The following is a 25,451-nucleotide window of genomic DNA, read 5'->3' as shown; positions in this document are numbered from 1 at the left end:
ACTCACACCTATAATGACTATGATAAAGAAGATGGATAAGAACGCATGCTGTAAATGAAGAGTAACTGAAACCCTCATAGACTGCTGAGGGGAATGTAAAGTAATATAGCTGCTGTGGGAAGAGTTTGGCAGTTTTTTCAAGAAGTGAAACAGCATGGTGCAAAAATTTTACTCCTTGGTATGTAACCAAAAGAAATGAAAGCATGCCCCATATAAATGTCATATCAGCATTATTTATAATGGCCAAAAAGTAGAAAACAACCAATGTCCATCAACTGTTGGATAAGCAAAATGTGGTCTGTCCATACAATGGATTATTATTCAGCCTTAAAAAGGAACGGAATGCAGACACACACAAGAGCATGATGAACCTTGAAGACATGCTAAGTGGAAGAAGCCAGATACAAAAGGCCACTTACAGGGCGGTTCTATTATATGAAGTATTCAGAAGAGGCATTCTATGGAAACAAATAGTGGTTGTTAGCTGTTGTGGGGGTAAGCAGTGATGCTGATGGGTATGAGGTTACTGTTTTGGGTGATGAAAATGTTCTGGTCCTGCAACTCTGCCTCCCTGGTTCAACCATTCTAAATAAATGCAATAAGATAAATAGACAAATTCACATCTTTACCCCCACATACCATGTTTTTCTCGTTAGTGACTTTAGTTTCCTTATTTCATCTCGCAGCAAATTTAGAAATTAATTCTGGTATCTCCTTTACTTCCCTACCTTCTATTTAACCCTTAATTACACGCTGGCTTCTGACTCTCCCATTCTTAATCAGGTCACTGACAACTCCCTGATTTCCCAAAGCCAGTAGTTGGCTTAAAAATTTTCTCTTTTGTGATGTTCATTATTGAGCACTCTTTCTTTATGAATATGAGATCTCATGGCTCCTGGGTTTACACTCACCTGGCTTTTCTTTAGGCTTTTTGTTCCATTTTAATTCTTGATCTTAGATATTTGGCCATCACTTGATGTAGGGATTAGGGGCACTGACCCTGAACCTCTATCCCCCGCCCCCTGTCCCCACCATCCTACCCCCCTCCCCTTCAGTAAAAATGGATATCCTTTAAGTTTCAGAAATGTTATTTCTTTGACAAAATTTTTTCCCATCTGTGTCTCTGTTTTTCTTTCTGGATATCAGACTCTGAATCGACCCATCACCATCATTATTTATCTTTTGTCTCCTACTTCATCTTTCTTGTCCTTTCTTGGAATTTTCCTTAACTGGGTTGATAAAAGAACATGACTTATTAAGGTTTATAGACTTTTTATCGAGGTGAAATTCACATAACAAAATCAATCATTTTAAAATGGACAGTTTAGTGGCACTGAATACATACCTTTTTTATTAAAATTTTTATACTGGACAAAAATTTGAAGGTGCAGTAACAGAGTGCGTCGGTTTTTTCTAGTCTCAAGCAGCAAATTCTGGAATAGGCAGATTCTTTCATGTATCTTTTCTTGACCAGATAATTTCAGTTTGGGTATCCTTGGATTTTAAACTGTTCTTTTTGGAAAAAATCTGAAAAATAACTAAGGATTATGCTTATTAAAGGGAGAGGCAGGAATTTAAAGGACTAAATCTTGAGTCTTAGAACTGTGTTTAAATCTATGGGGAAGGAGGAAACAAGTCTCTCAGGGCCTGGTATTAGAGATACGGTTTGTTTGTTGTTATTTGTTATGAGTAAGAGCTAAGGCTGTGTTATATTTTGAGGATGGAGATTTAAGAAATACACACTCAGTTTCATCAAAAATGTTAAAATTTTACTTGACGCTTTTTTCCCCACTTATATTCAGTCAAATCTGTCATGGGTGGGACCTGATCCTGTAGGTGCCAGCTTTATCTTCCAAATCACAAATGCATTTACTGTTAGTTTGATTAGAACGTCTGCTTCCCTGCCTTAAATGCACATGCTGTGATTCTCTGAATACACATTTTCTGCACCAAAGCAAAACAAGTTCACAGGCATCTAGTTATAGCCTTTAAGGACTCTGAGAAGCAGACATGATTTTTTTTATAGGATATTGGCTCAGCAGCTATAGTTGGGACAAGAGCAATAATGGCTTAAAATAGATAGAAATCATCTTTTTCTCATTCACCAAAGACTGAATCTGCCCTAAGCTGTTGTCTGGGCCCTCAGGTTCCTTCTACTTTGTTGCTCTGACTTTGCTTTTATCAGAACGGTTGATAATGGCTTTACAACATGTCCTAGAGCAAAACTACACCTGAATTTCAGTGTGTGGGAAGGAGTAAAGAATGTGGAGGAGAGGCATATAAATTATTGTTAATAAGAATTTAGAGAGCTTCCAAGTACCCTTTATAATGAAGCCACTCTGGTGCTTCGGTTTTGAGCAGGCAACATTGTTAATTACCTGTCTGAGGTTTAGGTCTGGTGCTCTCACGAGAGTGCGTGTGCGTGCACGCGTGCACATCTTTGTCCATGGCGAAGACGGAGAATGAGGGTACTCACCTGCGTCTTCACAGAGTCCCTCCTGGAAGGAGGCAGAGACAACACGTGAAGGCACCAGACTCCAAATTAGTGGCATATGTGTTCCGGAGCATTTTCTCTCCCCTCTTTTTTGCCACTAAGTATACGGTACCCCAAATTTTGCACTAGTTTGTATTTCTTTTGTTGTTATTTGTTCCCTTCATTTAGCTGTAATTTATATACAACAAGCTATAGCAATTTCAAGTATAAAAGTTGATGAGTTTTGACAGATATAGACATGTTATTAACATGTAAACATGTTATTAACGAGAATAATAATAATATGAAATATATCTCCCATTTCAGAAAAGTTCTCTCATGCTCCTTTGCCATATCACTGTACCCTAGAAACCACTTAATCTGCTATTTCTCTCTCTCTGTATGTGATTTATCTTTATAGCTTAATAAAATTTTGAAAGGGTCAAATAAATAATGTTATTATTCAATTTATATCCCAGTTTTCCTGCTCGTGTCAGAGTTGTTTTGTTTGGATCAGAATCTGAACATGGTTCACACTTTATGTCTGATTGTTACCTGTTTTTAACCCGAAGTCTCAGAAGTTTAAGACAAATTTGGACCCCTGAATGTTTCTTATTAGGGAAATTATTACCTTACGGTGAATTAGCATCGAAACAAAAAAAATATGATTTGGCATTAGATCACCTAACTTACAATAGGCAGTGCAAATAAAAGCAGTTGAAATTGCCAGATTTTGGAGGTGAGAGCTAACATTTTCAAGGGTAAGAGGTGGTAGTGTGAGATTGTTTTACCGAGTGTGAGGAACTGTTACTGAGGAATCAAACATCTGCCCAAAGCCAGCCTTTTAAAGGGAAGCACCCAGTAATTTTTTTAGCCGTGAATAATTTATAATTGAAATTAAGAAAATAAAAAAGTATTCTAAAGTTAATCAAATAGAAATATAATTGCAATACTAGTAGTCTTTGATACATCATGAAATTACAATATTCAAACTAAAAGTGCCAAAGATTGTAAGTGCCAAAGGTCAAGATCATAAGCACAGGCTATAAAATATGACTCTGATGTGCTGCTTAACATCTAATGGCCAAAAGGGATTCAGAGGAACCTCCAGACCTAGTGTGGAGAAGACCTAGATGCGCAGAGTCTTTGCTGCCGGGAGCATGGTCATGGATTTATGGCGGGCCCTTCCCTGTGGGCCTCTCATAGTGTACCCATGCCAGAGTACACTGCAGCCCCGAACCATTGCCCAGCCTCCTTCTCTGTGGGCTGTGAGCACTGAAGGGGGTTGTACAGTAAAGAAAAAAAAAAAGTCCGTGGTGCTGGAATTCTGTGAGACTATTGTACAGAAGAAAGAGCTGTGCAACTGTGCGAGTAATTAAGGTGCTGTCACTGGGAAAACTTCTGTGCACATTTAATGTTAAATTTTGGGGAAGCAAAGCAATACATTACATTGATACACCTTGAATCTAAGTTATAATAATAGGTATGTTGGAAGACTAAATAAGATGATTCAATGTAGGATATCTAATCGAAACCCTTAACTTTCACGTGATTTGGGGCAATATTTGGTATGAACAAGAAGTCTTAAAGTTTTTTGCTTTCTACCTCTTTAAATTATCAAGCAAAGGTTGTTATTTTTATGGGCTACAATCTGTTTCTAGAAGATAGGGACACATGCAGGGTCTGGCAGAAGGAAGGCCTGCGTGAGTGTGGTTGGAGGGTAATAACATGGGTGTAATAATACATAGTTTCAATGCAAATATTTCACCTAAAATGTCGTGTGGTACGCTTGAGTGTGATATTGTTATGTTCCAGAATGACATGCTTATGATTTTGTAATAAAAGAGTATAATAAAAAGGGGGCACTATTTGGGCTGGACCCTGTTTATTAACATACCGTGGAAATTAGTTGATGTGTTTTTGTGCATTGAGTACTCTCAGTTACATAGAAAATAATGGCTCTCCACGTGGTTCATAAAGCTTTTACTACATTTTTTAAGTTTCTTTACCGACATGCTTTATTTTAAATAAACTTTCTGACCTAATACTTCATAATTTATTCTAGTTTAAATGTTTATGTTAGATTCTGAATAATTTGGGATATTATTTAATAATTACGTGTAGTTATTATACATTAGAATTTGTAAAATTATTGTACTTTTATTTAATTTTTAATTAATTTATTTATTTTAGATTTTATTTTTATTTATCTTTAGAGGGGAAGGGAAGGAGAGAGGGAGAGAAACATCAATGTATGATTGCATTTTTGCATCCCTTGCTGGGAACTGGCCTGCAGGGAACCTGCCTGCAACCTGGGCATGTGCCCTGACTGGGAATTGAACCACGATTGTCTGGTTCGCAGGTCTGCGCCCAATCCACTGAGCTATACCAGCCAGGGCTTAAATTATTGTACTTTTAAGAAAATATAGTGTTGTAGTGTGTTTGGTTTGGAGCGTAGCCTTGTAGTTTTTTTAAATCATGCTTCATACATTACAGTACCTTGTTATCACTTGGACACGTGAAATCATCACTAACATTGGAGGTAGAGAGAGCATCAGGGCCTTAGGACAGATATATTTTTTCCTCTGTAATTGTCTTTGGTATCGATTCCTTGCTTTTTGCATTCATTAATCAGTTTCTTCCTTTTCTTCCTGGTCCTTTAGCTGTCAGTTACACTGGTGCTTTTTAAAAATTATTGCATTAGTTTCCTAACTTTCCTTCAATCTGTCATACCGTGGCAATAATTATTTTAAAGCATGCCACTTGAGTATATTTTTCTGCTGTTCACAGTATTTCATTGCTTTCCATTGTCCTTAGTATCCTTCACAACCTAGCCAGTCACCTTCATAATCCATCTGTCTGTTTAGTTACTTAGCATAGTTATTGAGTTTCTCTTATGAACCAGTTACTGTACTAGGCTCTGAGATCAAATGATAAGTGGAAACAAGCAGGAACTCTGCCTCCATAGGTCTAGTTTTGACAAGATAAACATGAATAAAAATATCACATAGGTAAAAGTGGAATTGAAATTGTTACAAACCCAGCTAAAGGGAGGGCTCTGTTACTGGAGCTTGCAATAAGGGTGCTCTAGATTTAGTCAGGGAGGTCATGGAAAGCTAAGATCTAGCGAGATGAATAGAATTTGCTGCACAAAATGTGGAAGGGTGGTCATCCGGGCAGAGACTGGGCAAAGGCTCTTTTCCCAAAGGGAGTGTCTTTGAGAAGGAGGGAGCGAAAGGACACTGGAGTGACTTGGAGCATAAAGGAGAGGACTCGTTGTGAGCAGTGGAAAGGAAGGTTGGTTGGGCTTGACACCACACAGGCTCTGGGGTCACGCTAGGTAGTTCGTTGATATAAAAGCAGGGCTTTTAACTGGAGGTGGGCGTGGAGAAGAGGAAGACAAGTGGATGTTGGGCGACCCGTTAGGCCTCGTGGTATCAGCCAAGGACGTTTGTGATGGTAGAGGAGATAGAAAGAAGCAACTTTCAAGACATTTAGCAGGTTAAATCAACCAAATTTGCTGACTTATCTTGCATTTGGGGTTATAAGGAAAAGGAGGATGGCTTCTTGCAAGACTGGGTAGAGTGTGGTGCCATTCATTGAGCTAGGACATGCTGAGAAAGAAGGTACTGCTTTGGGTGGAGGAACATGGTGAGTTCAGTTTTGGGCTTGTGAGAGGTACCTTAGAGCCACTCAAAAGGGAATATTTGACACTCGAAAGATCTAGGCTAGATGTATAATTTTTAATTATCTGAGCATAGATAGTAATTGAAGCTGTGGGTAGGAGGGATGAAGGTTTAGAGCTTAGAGGGTTTATAAATTGGCCGAGGCTTAAGCCTGACCCTTGAGGATGTGCAGTACTTAATGGCTAGGTATTGCAGGGTGGGGGTGGGATATGGAGAGAGGAGCAGCCAGAGGAGAGAAGGAAAGCCATGAAAATATTTCAGCGTGTGAAAGCCAAAGGAAAAAGGTCTTCCTAAAAAGTGAATGCTCCTTGGAAGCTGTATTCGAAAAATCTCTACTTGGTTTCATGACTCTTTTAGTTTTCTCTTTCTGTGTAACAAATCATCCTAAATCTTAGTGGCTTAAAACAGATTCTGTGGGCCGGCTTCATTTAGCTGGGGGCGTAGCTGGGCCTGGAACATTTCTGCTCACTGTTGCCTGGGCACCCTGCTTCCAGACCCTGTGGCTCCTGTCTTTCCAAGTGACCTGTCATCGGTCAGTGGTCCAGCTCAAACTTCTTACATGGCGACTGGCTCCTAAAGGGGTGACGGCAGAGCTGCGAGGCCTGTGTTAAGACTTAAGCCTGAAACACGTTAACTACGCTGTCCTTGGTCCGCCACACTGACCGAAGACAGGATCTTCAGGGCTTATAGTGGGAGTTGTTTAAAAGACTCACAGAAGAAAAATTCATGATCATTCCTCTGTATTTTCTTTAAACTTGACCCAAAGTTTCCTGAATGGTTCCAGTTTCTCTCCTTTCATGCTTCCTTTCCCCGAACATTATTCCTTTACTTCCTCCATATTAAAATCTTACCCATCCTTACAAGCTTTCTTAAAATCTTCAGTTGCTCTTTTTTTTAATTTCCTTTCCAGCCGTCCTGAATTTTAATTGAGTTTTTCATTCCATTGTTTGTTTTTTATTATAATTTCTCTTTGATCATTATCTTCATTTTGCACATTCCCTCTAACTTGCAAAAGTTTCTAGATTCAGTTTCTAGATTCTAGTAGTTTTCTGGAATTCTTCAGACTCACTCAGATGCTGCTCCTCTGTGAGCCTGCCCCGATTCATCCGCAGGTAATCCTGAGTTCCTCTGTCCCTTGGGCAGCTTCCACGGCTGTCCGTACCACAGTGTGCTTCAGTTAGTTATTTACGTACTCTGGGAGGTAAGAAATTACCGTGGCTTATGTGTTGCCTTGTATAAATCATTCCTGTGTTAAAGCTGGGTCCTGTGATCCCCATTCTTATTTTTATAAAGGCCTCACGTGATAATAATTGAAAATTGAATATTAATAATGACCTAATTACTTCTTTGATAACATGCCAAGCTCACTGGTATTAGTGCATTAAACTGTAAAGAAATGTGATGGCTTGGTGTGAGAGGTTAAAAAATTTTTTTGGCAAAAAATAAATGGTCGTGTTCTTTCTATCTGTGAATAAGGGAAGAATTTATGAAGTTATTTATATTCCATGCGGGCCTCAGAGGAGGTGTGTCCCCATGTAGATTATCACTGTGAGCGTTGTGCGCTGAGCTAGGTGGAGTAGTTGTTAGGGGGTCGGCCTGTGGGAAGGTGGTTTGTCCACTGTTGCTCCGGGTGCCAGGAGGCTTTGCGTCCTCTGTGTGTGAGCGCCTTCTGGGGCCGGAGTGATGAGCTGCTTACACAGATAGGGACAGACTAGCACTCCCAGCTCGTGGAGATAAGACTGTTTGCTTCTGTGGTGTTCTGGTAATGTTTCACAAACATTGCCGTGGAATCCGCGTCTGTGTCTGAACCCACATCTGTGTGTGTGTTGGGAAAGGTACCGTTGTTGGGGGGCCCAGAGGGAGGCTTGTGCTCTGATTGTTGCCCTTACTCTGCCCCTTTTACTCTTGTACTTTCCTTAGGCTGTGGGAATGGGAGGGACCTTACTGGTTCTCTCACAAGACAGATACCCATGCTCTCTATGGCGGGGACACAGCAGAAAGTCAGATTCCTCTCCTTGTACTCTTTCAAAGTGGTCTGCTAGGCAGCCAGACAGTAGGTCGTTAGAACAAGGGGGAGGTGTGATTACTGAAAGATGTATAATTTGACCATGGCCGGGTCACTCAGTTGGTTAGAGTTGCCATCCTGATACGCAAAGGTCAGGGCACACGCCAGAAACAACCAGTGAAGACGTCAGTAAGTGGAACAACAAATTGATGTTTCTCTCTCTCTCATATCAAGAATTTAAAAATGTACGAAAAAGGATGTGTAATTCGAATTTCTCCACTAATAGAACAAAGTGGCAGGACATCCAAGTACAAAGGGGGACACCTCCTAAGTGCAGTACACAGATCAGTGAACCTTGACTCTCGCAATGGGCTCTGGTATGCGATGGGCTCTGGTGTGCGTGATTACTCAGGAGCCAATCAGGCCGTATGCCTGGAGAAATGTTTGGTTTCCGAGTTAAGATATTTGAAAAATAAATGTCTTTAATATTCTTTTGCTGTTGGCTGACTTTTGTTTATTTTTTACATTCTGCAAGTTTAAAAAATAAATAACACTGTGTGAGAATCCTCATTAGCTGAAGTTTCGTAATAGTTTCTCTTAAGGTAAACTAGCTAAAATATTATCTCAAATCTTGTTTGGCTTGGTATAACCCATATTAAATCTTGAAATAATTCCATGCTTACAGAGGGCACTCAGTGAATAACTAAATAATTAAAATTGAAGTTGAGCCCTAATCCATTGTTAGCAAAGTTACGAATAATTAGGGTCTGAACTATGATCAAACGTAAACCAACCAAATAAAGGGGAAGTTACACTGCCGTGTGCACAGCACATTTGAGCATAACTAACAGTAACTTTCCATTGACCTGATCTGCCCATCGTCTTTTATGTTTATGGGGAAAATTTTTCTTTTTTAAATGAGAAGTTCAAGAAAGACTTAATGATGAAAGGGCAATAAGAGAGATCTCCAAAGGACAGAAGGAAGAGTAGCACAATCTTCCTAAACCTAAATTGGAGCTACGTGTCCTTTTCTGTTAGCTGTTAAGATAATTGCATAAGATTCCTGGACTGGTGGTATCATTAAAATTAATCACTGAAAATAATAATAATATAAAAAACTCCAATTGTATTCAAGTGAAAATAAAGCAATATAAATAATGTTCTTTGCTTTATTAGTCCATTTAGACTGAAGCTTTGTCAAGTATAATCTTATAGAAAAACCTAATGAAGACCAATAATATGATTTTGGGCAAATTATTGAATGATACATGATTTTTCTAATTCTTTAAATCCTCAGTCTTTCTTAGATGCTCTGAACTTGATTACATAGCAGGGGTCATCTGAGCGTGTATTCCCCAATCAGATGTCTCCTGGCATACAGTCCTGTATCACAACTTAACTCTAAAATGGGGATAGTAGTAGTACCCACCTCATTGGTTTGTGATAAATATTATATGAAAAGATCAGAGAATGGTGCTTGGCACGTGGTAAGTACTCGATATGCTAGCTACTGCTGTTTATTTTTATTGTTGTTATTACCCATGCACTTGAGAACTGGAAGAGACCTGTAAGGGGGCAAAAGCATAGGACTGTGCCTTATAAAAACAAATAAGCAATCTAAAGTGTTTATAACATGAAAATTATTAGATTCAGAAATCAGTGATTTAAATTTTTTTCCTAAAAGTAGTCATTTTTATAATGAAGGTTTCTTTCCATTTAATAGAATTAGTTTCTTTTTATATTAATATCTAAGTACTTGATTTAAAAAATGCAGATTATAGTTTCATTAATAATTAGGCCTTGTTTAAGAATACAGAATCAGCCTGGCTGGTGTGGCTCAGTGGATTGGGCCTGGGCCTGGGAATCAAAGGGTCACAGTTCAATTCCCAGTTAGGGCACATGCCTGGGTTGCAGGCCCCAGCAAGGGGCACACAAGAGTCAACCATACATTGATGTTTCTTTCCTTCTCCTTCCATATCTCTCCTTCCCTTCCCCTCTCTCTAAAAATAAATAAATAAAATCTTTATTTAAAAAAAAGATTACAAACTCAGAGGCCAGGTTACTTGGTTCAGTTCTGTCTCATCTCTGGCCATGTACCTTTCAGCAAGTTGCTGAACTGTCCATGCCTCAGTTTTTATCATTTGTAAGTAAAAATTATGGTGGTGCCTGTGGAATAAATGAATTAGTGTACATAAAGGGTTTAGAACAATGTCTGCCGTATAATGGTAAGTATGTGGTTGTTGTTAACAATTAATTTTTTTAACCTTGATGGAACCTTGGTTTTAACCAGTGGAACCTTGGTCTTGAACTTAATTCATTCCAAAGGCTGTTCGAGAAGTGATTTGTTTGAAAACTGGATTATTTTTTCCCTTTAGAAATCATGCAAATTAAATTAATCCATTCCAGATCCCCAAATGATTTTCTGCTTTAATATTTCTTATATATATAGTCCATGTCCAATATACTGTTTAATCTGTAAATAACACTTGGAGAACAAAAAGGGACTGGAGTGTAAACTGAACCAAAAGGAAATTAAATGTGCAGTGAAAATGGGAATTGACGTCACACTGGAACTAACTCTGTTGAGGGCAGTTGATGACTGAATATGGAGAGGAGTGACGGACGGATGTTGTCGTTCGGACGCATGTTGTCGTTCGGAAGGGCCCCTTCCGTGGAAACGCCAGGCAGCTGTTTGCAGGGCTTCTTGCTCACCTGTCTCTGGGCTCCCCTGGCACTTGCTTCAGGCCCAGGGGGCCTCTGGCTCACTAAAGCCTTGAACCAGGGATGTTTGTTTTCACCTGAAGTGAAACACCGCGTTGTCATTGAACAAGTGTTAGCGTGGTTTGCTACTTCTTTATCGGGTGATATTTCTCAAGAAAACTTTGCATTTCTCCCCATTTCCCAAGCACCTCCTTGATTGGTGGAGTAGGAATATCCTCCCTTCCCTTTGACTCTGAAGGGGACCCCCAGCTGCCCTGTGTTGCCAGTCCCTCTGGTGGTCTGGGAGTTCTCGGGGCTCAGCGCTGAGGGCCTCCACCAAGCCCTCCAAGTGGAAGGAGGTACTTGTAATACTCATATCCAACAGAGGACTCACCTGGAATACAGTTACAGCCTGGATACAGCCAAAGGCCAATTATTTTATTGGATGTTGTCTGCCTTGCAGATTTTCATTTCTGGATTAGTTGTTCGTGTGTGTGTCAGATTGTTATCTGATTAGTCGTTTGTGTGTTCGAGTCTACTATGAGGTCTCTGTCATTTTTCTGCCCACCACTTACTTGTATATGAGGTCTCTATGGCACTGCTAGCCACTGGGATCTTGAGGTAGTTCCACGTATTCATTGCTTCTCAAAGCAGTAGCAGCTGAAACTCTCCCTCCAGTGCCACTGGTGCTTTGTTTCTGTGATCTTAAAGAGAAAATGACCGAGCACCTGGTAGTTGTGCTTCCCTAGTACAAAGGTGGTTAGTCTGCAGTAAAAAGGCTTTCTTACTTATCTTTGAAATAGTGGTAAGAGCTGTTTTTGCAAGTGCCCCAGAGCCTCTGAGGTTAGAGAACCTTCCTTGGAGAACATCTTGGCCCAGCTTTCTTTCAACCTTCCTTCCTTATTGTTGCTTTGAATTCTGCCTGGAGTAGGGTCAGTGCTAGAGGAAGAGCTCATGACTCCTGGCCACCCATGGTCACCAAACCTTGGCTGATCTTGAAATAGGAATTGTGGTATCTTGGCACGAACCTTTAGGAGAGAGGGGCCCATTTGCAGAGCTTTACCTGGAGCTCTCTGCTTAGAATCTGATTTTCTTTCAGTGGTTCGATGTAAGGCAGTGAAGAAACTTGAGTCTTCCGTCGGTGTAGAATGACTTCAATCCATAATTTATTGAGTTCAGAAATCTTTGAGGTGAGAAATAGAAAGGCTGTAAGCAATACAAGTATGTCTTTATGAAGAAAGTAGCATGAACTCTGGCAATGAATTTGCAAGTGATCATTCTAACATGTGTTCTGTAATTTGAAGAAAACTCTAGTATTTACATAAGTTCCTGAGTATGCTGATCCTGAGTTTTATTTTTATTTTTAAAAATTTTATGTGGATTTTAGTTTTCTTAAGCACATCATCATCACATTTAAAATATTGTTAATAATTCCAGTAACATATATTTCAAATTTTCCAGTTGTTTCAAAAATCTTTGCTTTTGATGGCTTTGTCTTCTATCCTATGACAGTTCCATCAGCCTTCCTCCCTCCCCACGCTACGTGTTCACGCCATCAGTTTCTCAGAGGAACCAGGTCATCTGTCCCGTAGAATGTCTGGGTCTGACTTCTCCCCAGTTAAACTGCTCCTATTTCCCCAGTCGTCCCTGTAAACTGACGGCCAGAACTAAAGACTTGGTTAGATGCAGGTTCAGCCTTTCTCTCCTTTCCCCTTTTCTTTCCTTTTGACATTTTACTTCTATTACACCCTGAGAACACATACTGTCTGTTGTCCCTATTTAGTTATGCTCATTAGAATCACTTAAGGCTTCTTAAGATTTTTAAGAATCTTTGATTCTGATTTAGCAGGTCTGATAGGGATGGGGAGAGCCATTAAAAAACAAATGCAAAACCCCCAGATCCTCTATTTTTAATCAGATGTGGCAAGAATCATTATCTTTAATACATTTGATGTGCAGTTAGAGTGACAAAATTTACTTTTATGCAAATGCTTTGGGAACATACTTTTTGTATAAAAATGAAGCATATTTAAATTATTAATGGTAGGGGTGTTTAAGGCTGCTTACGTGGAATAGAAAAAGTACAGACTTAGACCCAGGAGGCTAAAATCATTTATTTTTTCAGAGACCCATTTTTTAAAAACTAGAAAATAGGAATAATAAGTGTTGTTTTCAGATAAAATGAAATGATATATTTGGAAACAGTTCAGCAGCTGGTGGGTTAGTAGAATTAAAATCTGAAAAGCATTACAGTAACAGATTTTTTTCAATTGAGGTCTTCAGAGAAGAGCTTCAGAAAATTGAAGTAACTGTCCCATGTGCCGTTTTAGTGATACGTACACACGCTTCTGTTGTTGAGCTTGTTTTTTGAGTGGTGAGAGACTCATGTTGTTTTAAGGTAGGTGTAATTAATGTGGCCTCTATAGTGTGCGGAAATTTTACTGGTCTTTTTTCCCCTTTCAGCTCCATTTACCTCTTAATTCTCCTTTGCCTGGAAGCGAACTGACCAAGGAGCCTTTCCGCTGGGATCAGAGGCTCTTCGCGCTGGTGTTGCGCTTGCCGGGCACCATGTCTGTCGAATCGGAGCAGCTGACAGGCGTGCCCTTGGATGACTCTGCGATCACACCCATGTGTGAAGTGACAGGCGGTAAGTTTTCTGCCGGCCTCCAGTCAGTGATAAAGCCGTTCATCAGGGCGTTTTGAAAGTGTACATTTCAAAAACTCCATGTTTGCTTGTGTTTGACAAGTTATCATAAAGGTCATTAGAAGATGTACACGGTTTTAAAACTACATTGATGAAGGTCTGTGATTTGATTTGAACAGGATGTGAAAACTTTTGGGTATCATAATGAACAGTGATTTTTTTTCTACGTAGACAATGCTGGTATTTGAAGTCATCGAGCTTATTTTCTTATCTACAGAGTTTGCCAATGATTTACAAATGTTGTAGGATTATTTTCTGTGAAAATGTTTTGAGAATCATCTCATTATCCATTGTGCATGTAACGATTAAGCCTGGTGAGTGCAATTTTCCCCAGAGGCACTGAGGAAGCTGGGTGGGCAAGAGGACTCCGGGGTCGCATCCAGCTAGTCCAGGTGGTCACTGTGCTGAGTGAACATGAATAACACTCTTGAAACAGGACACCTGATAGACGCAGGATGTCTTCAGTGGGAAATTGGCTAGCAGGTGGATTGATTTGCGTGGATATGTATGAGGACCTACTGTGTACCACGGCTCCGTGACTTCAGGAGTGAACAGGACAGACTCGGTGTTCTTGTTTTCATGGAGCATTTAGGTTCTTACTGAAAGGACTTGGCACCAGAAGGTCCGAGTGTGGCACACCACGAACTCCCTTGGTTCGGGGGCCTGTGGCAGAGTCTCCAGACCCAGTCGGTGCTCCCCTGAGATTTCATCCTGCCAGCTTCGTGAGTTAAAGGAAAGTATAGTATCCAGAAGTGGATATTGCAGGTGCTTTTCTTCTATATTCCATGGGGTTTTGAACAATGCAAAAGTCACAGACAAAAAGGGCATGTGAAATAGATAAGTTAGGAAGTTGTTATTCTATTTTTAAATGTTCCCATTTAATAGAAGTGCTTCTTGGTGAACTCTTATGGTGCCTTCGCAATTTAATCTACAAAAGAAAAAAAGGTGTGTGTATCCAATGCTAAGGATTCTCTGTGCATGGATAGTATTTTTCAGTGATAGTCCTAATTGTTGCTGGGGGCGATGCACGTTTGCATTCAGGAAATTCTAGTTTTCAGCCTTGAACTGACCCACTTGCTGAAATGCTGATTTTTGTTTCTTTTTCTTTTTTTAACTCTAGGGTTTTCGCTTAACAGATTATAGAAGGGCCTATAATTTAAACATTTTAAAAAAGATTTTGTTTATTTATTTTTAGAGAGGGGGAAGGGAGGGAGAAAGAGAGGGAGAGAAACATCAGTGTGTGGTTGCCTCCTGCACGCCCCCTACTGGGGACCTGGCCCGCAACCCAGGCACATGCCCTGACTGGGAATCAAACCAGCAACCCTTTGATTCTCAGCCTGCGCTCAATCCACTGAGCTACACCAGCCAGGGCTAATTTAAACATTCTCACATTGGAAATCCTTACTATAAATTAGTTAGATTGAACTTAGAATTGTGGTAAAGTTATGGGACTATGTTTTGCCTTGTAGGATCAAGAATATTCAGAATGTGAAATGAAGTGAGTGGCATAATCAGAGTCTGAAAAGAACCCGAGACCTCCTGTCGTAGTTAATGTCCTTGCCCTTGGGCAGAAGCGCACTAAAGTTATGTTGTCTGTTCTTGATGGGAACATCTCCAGAGGTGAAGGTTCCACAGTCACTCTTGGTCATTTCTTTTAATGACCCAGAAACCTTAGTTGGTTAGGAAATTAGGAAGCTTTCCCAGATGTGCATCCTGAGTCTCTCCTCATGTGCTAGGTTATTCGCCTCTTTCCATGCTCTCGCTAAGCAGCAATGGGAAGCTACTCATGTGCTTTTCATATATGTCGAGAATACATTTTCTTATTTATGGTTCACTGCAGAAAGCTTTGAAGATAAGACATCAAAAAAGTGGAAAGAACAGGAAAGCTAATATCTGTTGGCATTGAGCTACATAATATGTAATCACTACTACTAATTCTTGTGCATTTTTTCTTGTGTGTTGTTTAAAACTTAATGATAAGAGTAGTGTGTATACATTTATTTTTCCCATTGTAATTTATATTTATTGAAGAAAATTAGAAAGAAACTTGCCATGTTGCCAAAATAATTGATTAATATTTTGTTAAATTTTTAATGTATGCTTTTTAAAAAGTGGATAATTGTCATTGTAAGCATTTTTCTTTTACTATTATGTGATTTACGAGTACACACTCTATGCCAAATAACTATTTTATTTATTTATTTATTTATCTCTTTAGCGGGGAAGGGAAGGAGAGAGGGAGAGAAATATCAATGTGTGGTTGCCTCTCGTGTGACCCCTGCTGGGAACTGGCCTGCAACCCAGGCATGTGCCCTGACTGGGAATCAAACCCTGATACTCTGGTTCGCAGGCCCGCACTCAATCCACTGAGCTACACCAGCCAGGGCAAATAACTATTTTTGATGCTGGGAATAAACAGGAACAACAGCCAGCTTACATTTTGGGACTGTGTGACATAAAAGCATGTAAAACGACTCAGTGTTATTTGAAGGAGTGCTCCTTAATGTGAAGGGAAAAAATGTGTAAGGGTATAGAGTATTCTTCGGGAGGCTTCTGAGGAGGTGCCCACCCCCCCCTATCATAAACCTAAGGATTATGCTTGCCCCAGTTTGAATCAATTTGAAAAACTGTTTATCCTTGGAGATTGTTGGGCTTGTGTAAAGAAGTAAATAAAATAGCGATTCTTAAAATAAATTACATTTTCATATTTCTAATCTTGAAGTTAATGTCACTTGTTTGAAAGGGGTTAAATCAGCCCTGGTGTGTCTTTAAAGTATTAATCTCACTAAAATTACTGTTGCTGCATGTCCATTGACCTGCCTTTTTCCAGTTGAGGTAAGATTGACATACAGCATCACATTGGTTTGGGGTGTACAACATGAGTGAGTCAGGATTTGTGTGTGGCTCGAGGTGACAACCACGATAGGTCTAATGGGAAAGCCGAGATCCGGGCAGTGGAGTAAACCGCACAGAGACCTGGGCAGAGGGCGGGGAGTAAGGGAAGGAGTGTGCCCAGTTTTTTGCGGGGCAGCAGGACGGCTGCCATGGCTGTCGCTGACATGGAAGGGGCAGAGAGTGACAGTGTGGAGAGGTGGGCAAGGACCAAGTATTGAATAGCCTTTTAGGTCCTGAGAAATAGTTGCTATTTTCTTAGTGTGATGAGAAGCCATCGGAGGGCTTTTTATAGGTGACATCTGATTTCTATTTCTGAAAGATCACTGAGTTGCTAGTTGAAAATATACTGTGGAGGGCAAGAATGGAAGCAGGGACTAGTAGGAGATGATGGTACTTGGGGCTCAAGTGCTAGGTTTGGAGGTGGGAGGAGATCTGGTGCAAAGCAGAACCGAGGATGAGGCGGTGAGGGAAGAAGGACTCTGGGGTGGCTCTGAGACTGGCCGGTTGGCCTGAACAAGGGTAAGTGAATGGCCTGGGCGTCGGTGGGTGGCAGAGGGGAGACATCAAATTAAAAATGTCTAATAGACATGCTGGTGGGAGTATGAGGGTCAAAAGCATTTCATAAAAATAGTAAGACAGCTTTCTAGATTAAATCAGTTTCACTTTCTTAGCCTCTGTAAAAACTGTTTCCCAGTTTAGAAATGTTCTTTTTGTCTCTTCTCTGTTACACTAAGATGCTAAATAGTAGACTTCTGTGGGAAAGTTGGTTTTTTCCCCCCACTTTACTGCCTTCAGACTCATGACTCATTATATTTAGTTTTATTTCTGTGTGTGTCTGTGTACTCTGTGTAACCACAAGTGAGCCAGCTTCTTAACTTGAAGGTGTGTGTGCTTTTCACACAAATATAATTAGTGATCCTAGAAACTTTGTGCTTCAAAGTATCACGCGTCCCAAGAGGTGAGTTTTGACATAGGGCAAGAGAAACATTATGTAGGGTATGGCTCACTATGTAGAGATGGCAAACATTGCTATTTCTCTTTAATTTTCAAAAGAACTAATGGATATTTGTTTTTCACCAGGTGACTCAAGTTTATTCACTTTTCTCTAATTTTTGTTAAACATCTTTGCTAGTAGTTTTATTTCGTACTAAGATCGTTCCTTACTTACTTACATTTTCCTATCAGTGAATTGATGACGCAGGTTAGGGGAGTAGAGGGAATTGCCACAGTTAAAACTTTTGTTTTTTAATGGCTTCTTGGGAATGTGCTTAAGTGTCATGAAATAAGATATTCAGCCTGTATATAGTCCTCTACATAATTTGTGTGTTACGATAAGGTGGTCAGCCTTTTTATTTATTACTTTATGTACATGTTTGAATCAAGGAGAAATGTTTTAACTGACAAATTCTTTCAAATAACTGTGCCTCCATGTAGACCTTCTGTTTCAAATTAATACTCTGGTTTCCAGGGAACAAAGTACACCCAGATTGAAGTTTCTAATGCCCTAAAGGTTCGAACCTCACCTTGAGTTACTGTACTTAGTTAAATTATTTAACTTGTGCATGCTGTGGTTTTCTTATTCGCAAAATGGAAAAAGTAACTCATGCGTTGTTGCTAGGATTAATAAATAAATATGATAAAGTGATTAGTGTAGTGCCAGGCACATAGACAGACGCTCAGTAATTGGTAGGTGTTTTTATGATTACTATCATTACCGTACACAGGTAAGTTGTTTGTTACGTGATACTTGTTTTTCTCACTAAAGCTGACTCTGAGGATTTGAATCCCACTGCTTTTTAATGTTTTTTTTTCTGAGTAGCCTTTAGCAAGTTACATGTTACATATAAATTGGTGTGAGTAATTTGGTATGTTGGAGATAATGATACAGCCATGTTTGGTCAAATTGTTGAATCTGTAAAATTCCATATTGAGCTCATTGAAAATTATGTTGTAAGATATTTGTTTGATTAAAGATTGTTTTAGTTGTTAAGGTTTTCAGTATTGTTCTACATAAGCACATATAATAGAAATATGATACAAGTTAACTGTATAGTTATAAATTTTATAGTAGTCACATTAAAAAGAAAAGTGAAATTATTTTTAATAATATCTTAAATCAATATATAAAATATTATTTTCACATGAAATCTATATTTGAATTGTTGACATTTTACATCATTTTTATATTAAGTCTACAAAATCAGGCACATGTTTTATATTTACCATACATCTCCACTTGGACTACCACATTTCAAATTCTTAATAGTCGCAGGTGGCCAGCAAGCGCAGGTCTGCACAGGTCTGCACAGGTCTAGATACATTGAAGTTCTCTGTTGAGGAGATCTTTTCATTGGTATTTTTTTTATCATTAGCATTTTAGTGCTTCTGAACTAAAAATCCTATAGATTATAAAATATTCAGAAGGGAAATTTACTTAAGATAGATAATTCTCAAGTATGTAAGCCAGATGAAATTTAGAAAAGCATATGCTACCATCTGTATATTAAAATGCAAATATTTAAAATAAGCAGTAACTATCAGTAGACTAATTAAATAATTAAGTATCTACTATGTGCTTAGCATTAATCTTATGGTACACTTTTGTTAAGTGGGGATAAGATTTGGGGCGGTTAGATACTAGATGTTGTGTGTATATAGTAAAGATAAATTGTATTGGATAACAGAGATAGTTTTTTATGTTTATATTTTTGAAATCACATTTTATATAATATACATATATAAGTAAAAGATGACCTTTTTAATTGTGATTTCTTCAGACCAAGGTTTGTATTTTCCATATACTGATAACTGGGGGAAAAATTTATACATTCCCATAAAATGGAATTGTTGGTTTATTGAAAGTAACTGTTTTGTTCATTCTCCCATGAGATAATGCAGTAAGTCAAACTTTACCATTGAACTTCTGTTAATCATTACTGTCAGAAACTCCACTATTAATTATTCTTTCTTGCTAAAGTTAGGAATTTCTGCAACAGACTTTATTTTATCTTTTTCTTTGTAACCTCTCAGGTCGCTCATACTCCGTGTGCTCTCCGAGAATGCTCAATCAGTGTCTGGAGTCCCTGGTGCAGAAAGTGCAAAGTGGGGTGGTCATAAACTTCGAAAAAGCAGGACCAGACCCTTCCCCTGTAGAAGGTGTGTTGCACTTTTATTACGGACTTTCTAAACTTGTATAAATTATTCAACTGGAATTGAAAGACTAAGTATGATTCGGCCCTAAGATCGATAGGACCGAATTATTAAGGTGACGAAACAGCTGCTGGTAAAGAAGGAAGATTCATTAGGAAAGTCAAGGTGAACTGATAGTGGTTCAGTAACATCACTTTTTAAAAAGATTTTATTTATTTATTTTTAGACAGAGGGCATGGGAGGGAGAAGGAGAGGTAGAGGAACACCAATGTGTTTCTCGTGTGCCTCCTACTGGGGACCTGGCCCACAACCCAGGCATGTGCCCTGACTGGGAATGGAACCAGCGACCCTTTGGTTCACAGGCCAACACTCAATCCACTGAGCCACACCAGCCAGGGCGTAACATCACTTTTTTATATTAATTGTTCATAGCATGATATTTTATAAGAGCCAAAAAACTTTTTAAGTATTTGCAGATGAGCAACCTCGTATCCTTTTTATTATTATAATGTTGTCTCTCTCCTGTATATATGCTTCTCCCATTTGTTTTAATTCACAAGTATGTTTATTTAATTGCCTAGCTATATTTTTTCTAAGGACCAAACTAGACTGAACCAAATGGTTTACATGGTTCCAAAAATGCGGACCCAGCCTTTGCCGTGAAGCTTGATTATTTGTCTCTAGCTCAGCTCCACCTGGCTGTATTCCAACACTCTGTGGTCATGAACCGTTCATGTTAGAGTATTTAAGGGGTTGCATTAGAGCCAATGGACAACTCTTCCACCTGGGCCTTCTGCGCTGTACGATGGAGCGGGCAACAAGAATTAGGAAGCTGGCACTGACATTTGGCAGAGGGGATCCTCTAGACTGGGAGAGGGAGGGTCATAAGATGAAAGTTGGGCACCCTCAGCGGGGGACTATAGGGAAGGAGCAGAAGGTGGCAAGATTATGTAAATTGTCTTGCTGTTTCTGCTTTTTCTTTAAATAAACATTTTCTTTTAATTGAATAGTTAAGCATGGAATGTATTTATTTTTAGATTATTTTATTGTTTGGTTTAGAGTTGGGCGCTAAATAAATGTCTAGTTGAAGAGAGTTGCTATTTTGATAGAATTATTTCAGATAAGGGTAGGTACTTCAAATCAGGATTTGCTTATTCTTTTTTTTTTTTTTTTTAAGTTATCTGGCTTTAGTTGAAATGATTACTCATTTAGCAATGCTTACCTAGTATTTACTAAGCCAAGCACAGTGATGAAGAAATTGAGTGTTTGCCCCTATAATCTGGTGGGAGAAGCATATTATTCATTAAATAACTATTTACCATAAAGTATTTTTTACGTATTCCGATTGGGCAAGGAAAGGATGCCATGGGACCTCTTTTCAGCTGTTGAACTCACAGTGGCATTTGCAGGCTTCACTCTCTAGTGAAATTTCATTTGATCTAGATGTTAAGTGGTCATGATGGGATTCTACTATTTAAAGGAAATAGAAAAGTTCAGAATTGAACAAGTATTAGGACATTTTTATTAAGTGAAGTAATAATAGATATCATTGAAGTTTTGATGATGCTTTTTCTCCTTAATGATATATGCTTTTTTTTTTTTTTATCTTCTTTGCTATAGATGGGCAGCCAGATATATCAAGGCCTTTTGGATCTCAGCCTTGGCATAGCTGTCACAAACTCATATACGTCAGACCAAACCCGAAAACGGGGGTTCCTATAGGTCATTGGCCCGTTCCAGAGTCCTTTTGGCCAGATCAGAATTCTCCAACATTAGTAAGTACCAGACAGACTGACATTGTAACAGTGACCATTTATCTGCTTTTTATGCTGGTTTTTACTACTTTCAATTAAATATGTGGCTAATTTACAGAAACGACAGTGTTCAAAGTGTTGTGATAAGCTATTAATTGCTTTAGTATATTGTGTCGTTCATTACATAGTAATGGGAGAAAGGCACTGGTTCTTTCGAGACGCACAATGGATGCTCTGCTGGTGGGTTTCTGTTGGGTTTTTTTTTAGCATCTGGGTACAGAATCATAAATGTTTCATGAGTTCTCTTTGGACTCTAAACATAACGTGATGTGAAGATTTGTCCCAGGGACACAATTTAGAATTTAAATGAAGGCTTACACAATAATTTTGACCATTTGCCTGCAGTCTTTTAGGATTTAGTCTTACACATTTATGTTGACTTGCATGGTTTCAGTTATATTTTTCATCAGTTTGGAGGTTTAATATAGAAATGATTTTCTGGGCTGGCTTATGAATTATTTTGGGGGGGAACAGTAAAGCTCGTTTGAAAGGTTATGGTGAATTATCAGTATTCACCATATAGTGAATAGCAGTGAATTCACTGTTATTTCTGATAATAGAGTAAAATTATACAACATATCTATGTAATCTTGTTACTACATTTCCTTTCACATTAGTATTTTTTCTAGTATATGAGGACATCCTGGGCTATTTTGTGGGAGAGCGAGATATACTACCCTTAGAAGATAAGACTTGTATTTCAGATATTCAGATATCTTAAAATCCAGATATTGTTGACAAATTAAACTGAATCCTATTTGACATCTTTTATACTTTAAACCTATATCAACTCTTTAGGAGAATAGTTATTTTTAATCTACATAACATCTATAAAATGATATTTCCTTTATTTATTTGGGGTTCATTGAAATTAGATTTAGTAAATTTCAGTAAGGCATCTTTTTTATTCCTTTTTTTTTTTTTAATTCTAATTGAACCATCATAGTTTTTTTGTCTGGCCTTATAGAGAAAATCAGTTTCCTTGTTTATTTATTTTACTTTCTCTTCTGGAGCTCTTTTCAACTCTTATAAAACAGATACCATATTTGTATTGAATATGGTTTTATTGGTATTCTTTTGATTGTCTTTATTTAATACCCTCAGTCGTATGTGTGGTACTTTGTCTAATTGTAATAGAAATTCAAAATCAATATCACAAGCATTATCTATTAATATTACTCTGGTTGTCTATTGCAAATTGTTACAAGCCAAAGAGGATTTTGAAGTGTGGGTAGGATTTCAAGTGGGAGGAGGAAATGTATGAGAAAAAAATGTGGAAGTAAAAAAGAACAAGGTGAATTTAGGGGAATAACAAGTAGCTGAGTGTAGGTCGGTCACAACACATATGTAGAATATCAAGAGTACTAGTAAATGAACCAAATTGTTCATGACTTTAAATGCAAGATTAAGGAATTTAAGTTTTTTTTCAGTGGGGCTCAAAGAATAACAAGGCATTTTTATAGAGTGCTGCTTTAGGAAAATTAATCTGGTGGTGGTTATTTGCAGCGAGATGTGTTGGAAGGTAAGCAGGTTTCCTATTGGGCTATTATGGTTCACGTAAGACATATTAAGAGTTTGAATTGAGATGGTAGAAGAGAGAATCATAAGAAAGATAATATTGGGAAGAACTGGTAAAATTTAGTAACTGAAGGATATTTGAGGGGAAATGAAATTTTTATCAATAACTATTTCAAATAAGAAATGATATTGAAATTTAAGTGTCATTTATTAGAGACTGATTCTGAATTTGAATCATGGCTCTACCAATTATTAATTATGTACCGTTGGTTAATTATCTTCTCTATGCCTTAATTTTTCATCTGGTAAATGATGATAGCAGCTCTTATCCCATAGGATGGTTTGGGGGATTAAATGAAATAACGAATTAAAAGTTTCTTTGCCAAGTTTGAGAGGACTCCTTCCCCCTCCCTTTTCCTCTTGGACCTCAGTGTGTTCATCCAAAAAACGAGTGTGTTTCATGGACTGATTCGATAAGCTATGTGTTAGGTATATGCTGGGTTCACAGGAGCAGAAGATGAACAGCACAAGATGAGTAAAACATTGTGCTCATCCTGTTGAACGTTACCATTTATGGGAAGGTCAGAAATATAAAAAATGCAGTAGAGTACAGCCTGGTAACTGTAACAGAAGGGCAGAGCAGAACCCTCCCACGGGGAAGTGGTACCTAACTGCCTGGTAAATGTTTGGGATGCAGAGTGGGAACAGATGTCAGGGAGGAAGTCTTTTTGTGGTCGAGAACTTGCCAGTTCAGACTTAAAAACTTTGTTTGCAATATGCAAGAGAGAGAATAACAAAGCAGTCAGGCATAGCTTGTGAGATATGGGGGATCTGAAAGATGATGATCTGTCTGAGCAACTGCAAGTACTTGGGATAGCTGGAGCCCAGGGTGCACACAGGGTGGTGGTCGGAAGGCGGGCAGCGACCAGATCGTCAGAGGTCTTTGTGTATCATACTAAGAGTCGGGACCCTATTTTTAGGTGATTGTTTATTACTTTTGCCTAATAATTTTAGATAGCATAATTATTGGGCTGGCCAAAATATCCATGTGGTTTTTTCCATAAAATAATAAGGCACGTTTTTCATTTGTACCAGTAACTTCACTGATTTGGATATTTTGAATATGTTGGATATCTCCCACGTGGTCTAACATAGAATGTTCTCAGTTGATGTCTCAGTTTGATTGCTATCACCCTCAGTGGGTCTACCAGGCCATGGAGCATCATCCAGTGTGAAATCTCCAGCACAAACTGAGAAACCACTTGACACATTTGATCAGTCACAGCACCTTCTCTATACACCGCACAAATCTTTTTTTGCATTTCAGTTGCATTTTTACCTTTCTTGAAATAATAAAGCATAATATACCGAAAATGTGTATTTTCTTCCACCTTCAACCTTAAAATGGCTATACAAAAATTCAGCAATTTTAATATGTTTTTTAAAATGCACACTGGTATGACAGCTGCCAAAACACAGTCTTTACAAAATTGTTTTAAATGGAGTTAAAGACAACTGAGCACTACTAGAGTTCTCTTAAGGAAAAAACTGAACAAACTCTTTTATTAAATTGGATGGCCATGGGATTAAAGGGGGCTAATTAGTTAGGGAGATTGATAAAAAATAAGCAGGTTACCAGTCTAGTCTGAGAAATGAGGGCATGAACTGGAGTGGTAGGCGCTGGAAGACGCGTTTCCGGAGGTGCCAGCGCTGAGCACTGGCAGGGCAGTAACTGCGCACTGCGCACCCGCCGTGTGTGTCCTCGGCCCAGTGCCTTCGAAGTTGCGGGATCATTTCATCTAGGTCTGTGTGACGGTTACATGTGGAGGGTGTGGGGAGGGTGTTAAGGATGACATGTAGGTTTCCAGAGTGGGTTTCGTGGTGCAGGGGAGAAATGCCCAGTTGGGTCGTAGAGTGTCTGAGGGACCTCTGGAGGGGTGGGTCACGTGCAGCGGGCAGTGGTAGGCACACAAGGCGTGGGCGGGATCTGGTCCCCACACGGATGTGGGGCCGCCAATGTACAGAGTAGCGGAGGCTAAGAGAGTCCTTTATAGTTATGAAATTTCAGATGATTTCCCGATAGCTTATATTTTCCTCACCAGTCTCTGATCGGTGAGGTTTTATCTATTTATTTTCCAATTTTGAACCAGTATTAGTAGTTAAGGCATGATTCAGGATCGCAGGCTGGGGATCACCACATCCCCAGGGCTCCCCTCGCCACCCTGGCGGAAGGACAGGGGACCCAGGGGAGGAGGGCAGGCCCGTTCAGATCTTCCCAGGAAACATGCCTTCTGCCTGGTGCCTGTCCCAGATTTACAAGTAATTTTTAAATACGTAATGTCCTAACTTACAGTATATTCAACAACTTTTACTGACCAAGGTGTATGATCGATCAGTTTGGAAGCCACTACTATACAAGTAATTAAATTGCTACAAGTGAGTACTTAAAACTGAAGGTTTCTATATGTTCCTTGGATGTGAAAATGAATCCTTAATTCCAAAAATG

At 39.0% G+C, this 25,451-nt stretch overlaps 1 protein-coding gene and 1 non-coding gene across 3 annotated transcripts in view; both read left to right on the top strand.

Moving 5' to 3' along the window:
* Positions 1-25,451, top strand: part of INTS6 (integrator complex subunit 6) — a 74,060-nt gene that overhangs the window by 31,889 nt on the left and 16,720 nt on the right. For both annotated transcript variants that reach the window (XM_037132498.2, XM_037132497.2), the window contains 3 exons: positions 13,328-13,511; positions 19,494-19,619; positions 21,234-21,388. In XM_037132498.2, the coding sequence (XP_036988393.1) occupies positions 13,328-13,511; positions 19,494-19,619; positions 21,234-21,388 (465 nt within the window). The remainder of the gene's footprint in view (positions 1-13,327; positions 13,512-19,493; positions 19,620-21,233; positions 21,389-25,451) is intronic.
* Positions 3,632-3,768, top strand: LOC119039694 (small nucleolar RNA SNORA42/SNORA80 family). Its single transcript, XR_005080661.2, has one exon. It is a non-coding gene; the product is annotated as a small nucleolar RNA SNORA42/SNORA80 family (small nucleolar RNA).

The sequence above is a fragment of the Artibeus jamaicensis genome, unplaced genomic scaffold (genome assembly GCF_021234435.1).
Source record: "Artibeus jamaicensis isolate MK-2021 breed Jamaican fruit bat unplaced genomic scaffold, CSHL_Jam_final contig_415, whole genome shotgun sequence".
Lineage (NCBI taxonomy): Eukaryota > Metazoa > Chordata > Mammalia > Chiroptera > Phyllostomidae > Artibeus > Artibeus jamaicensis.
This window is presented reverse-complemented; position numbering and strand designations above follow the sequence as displayed.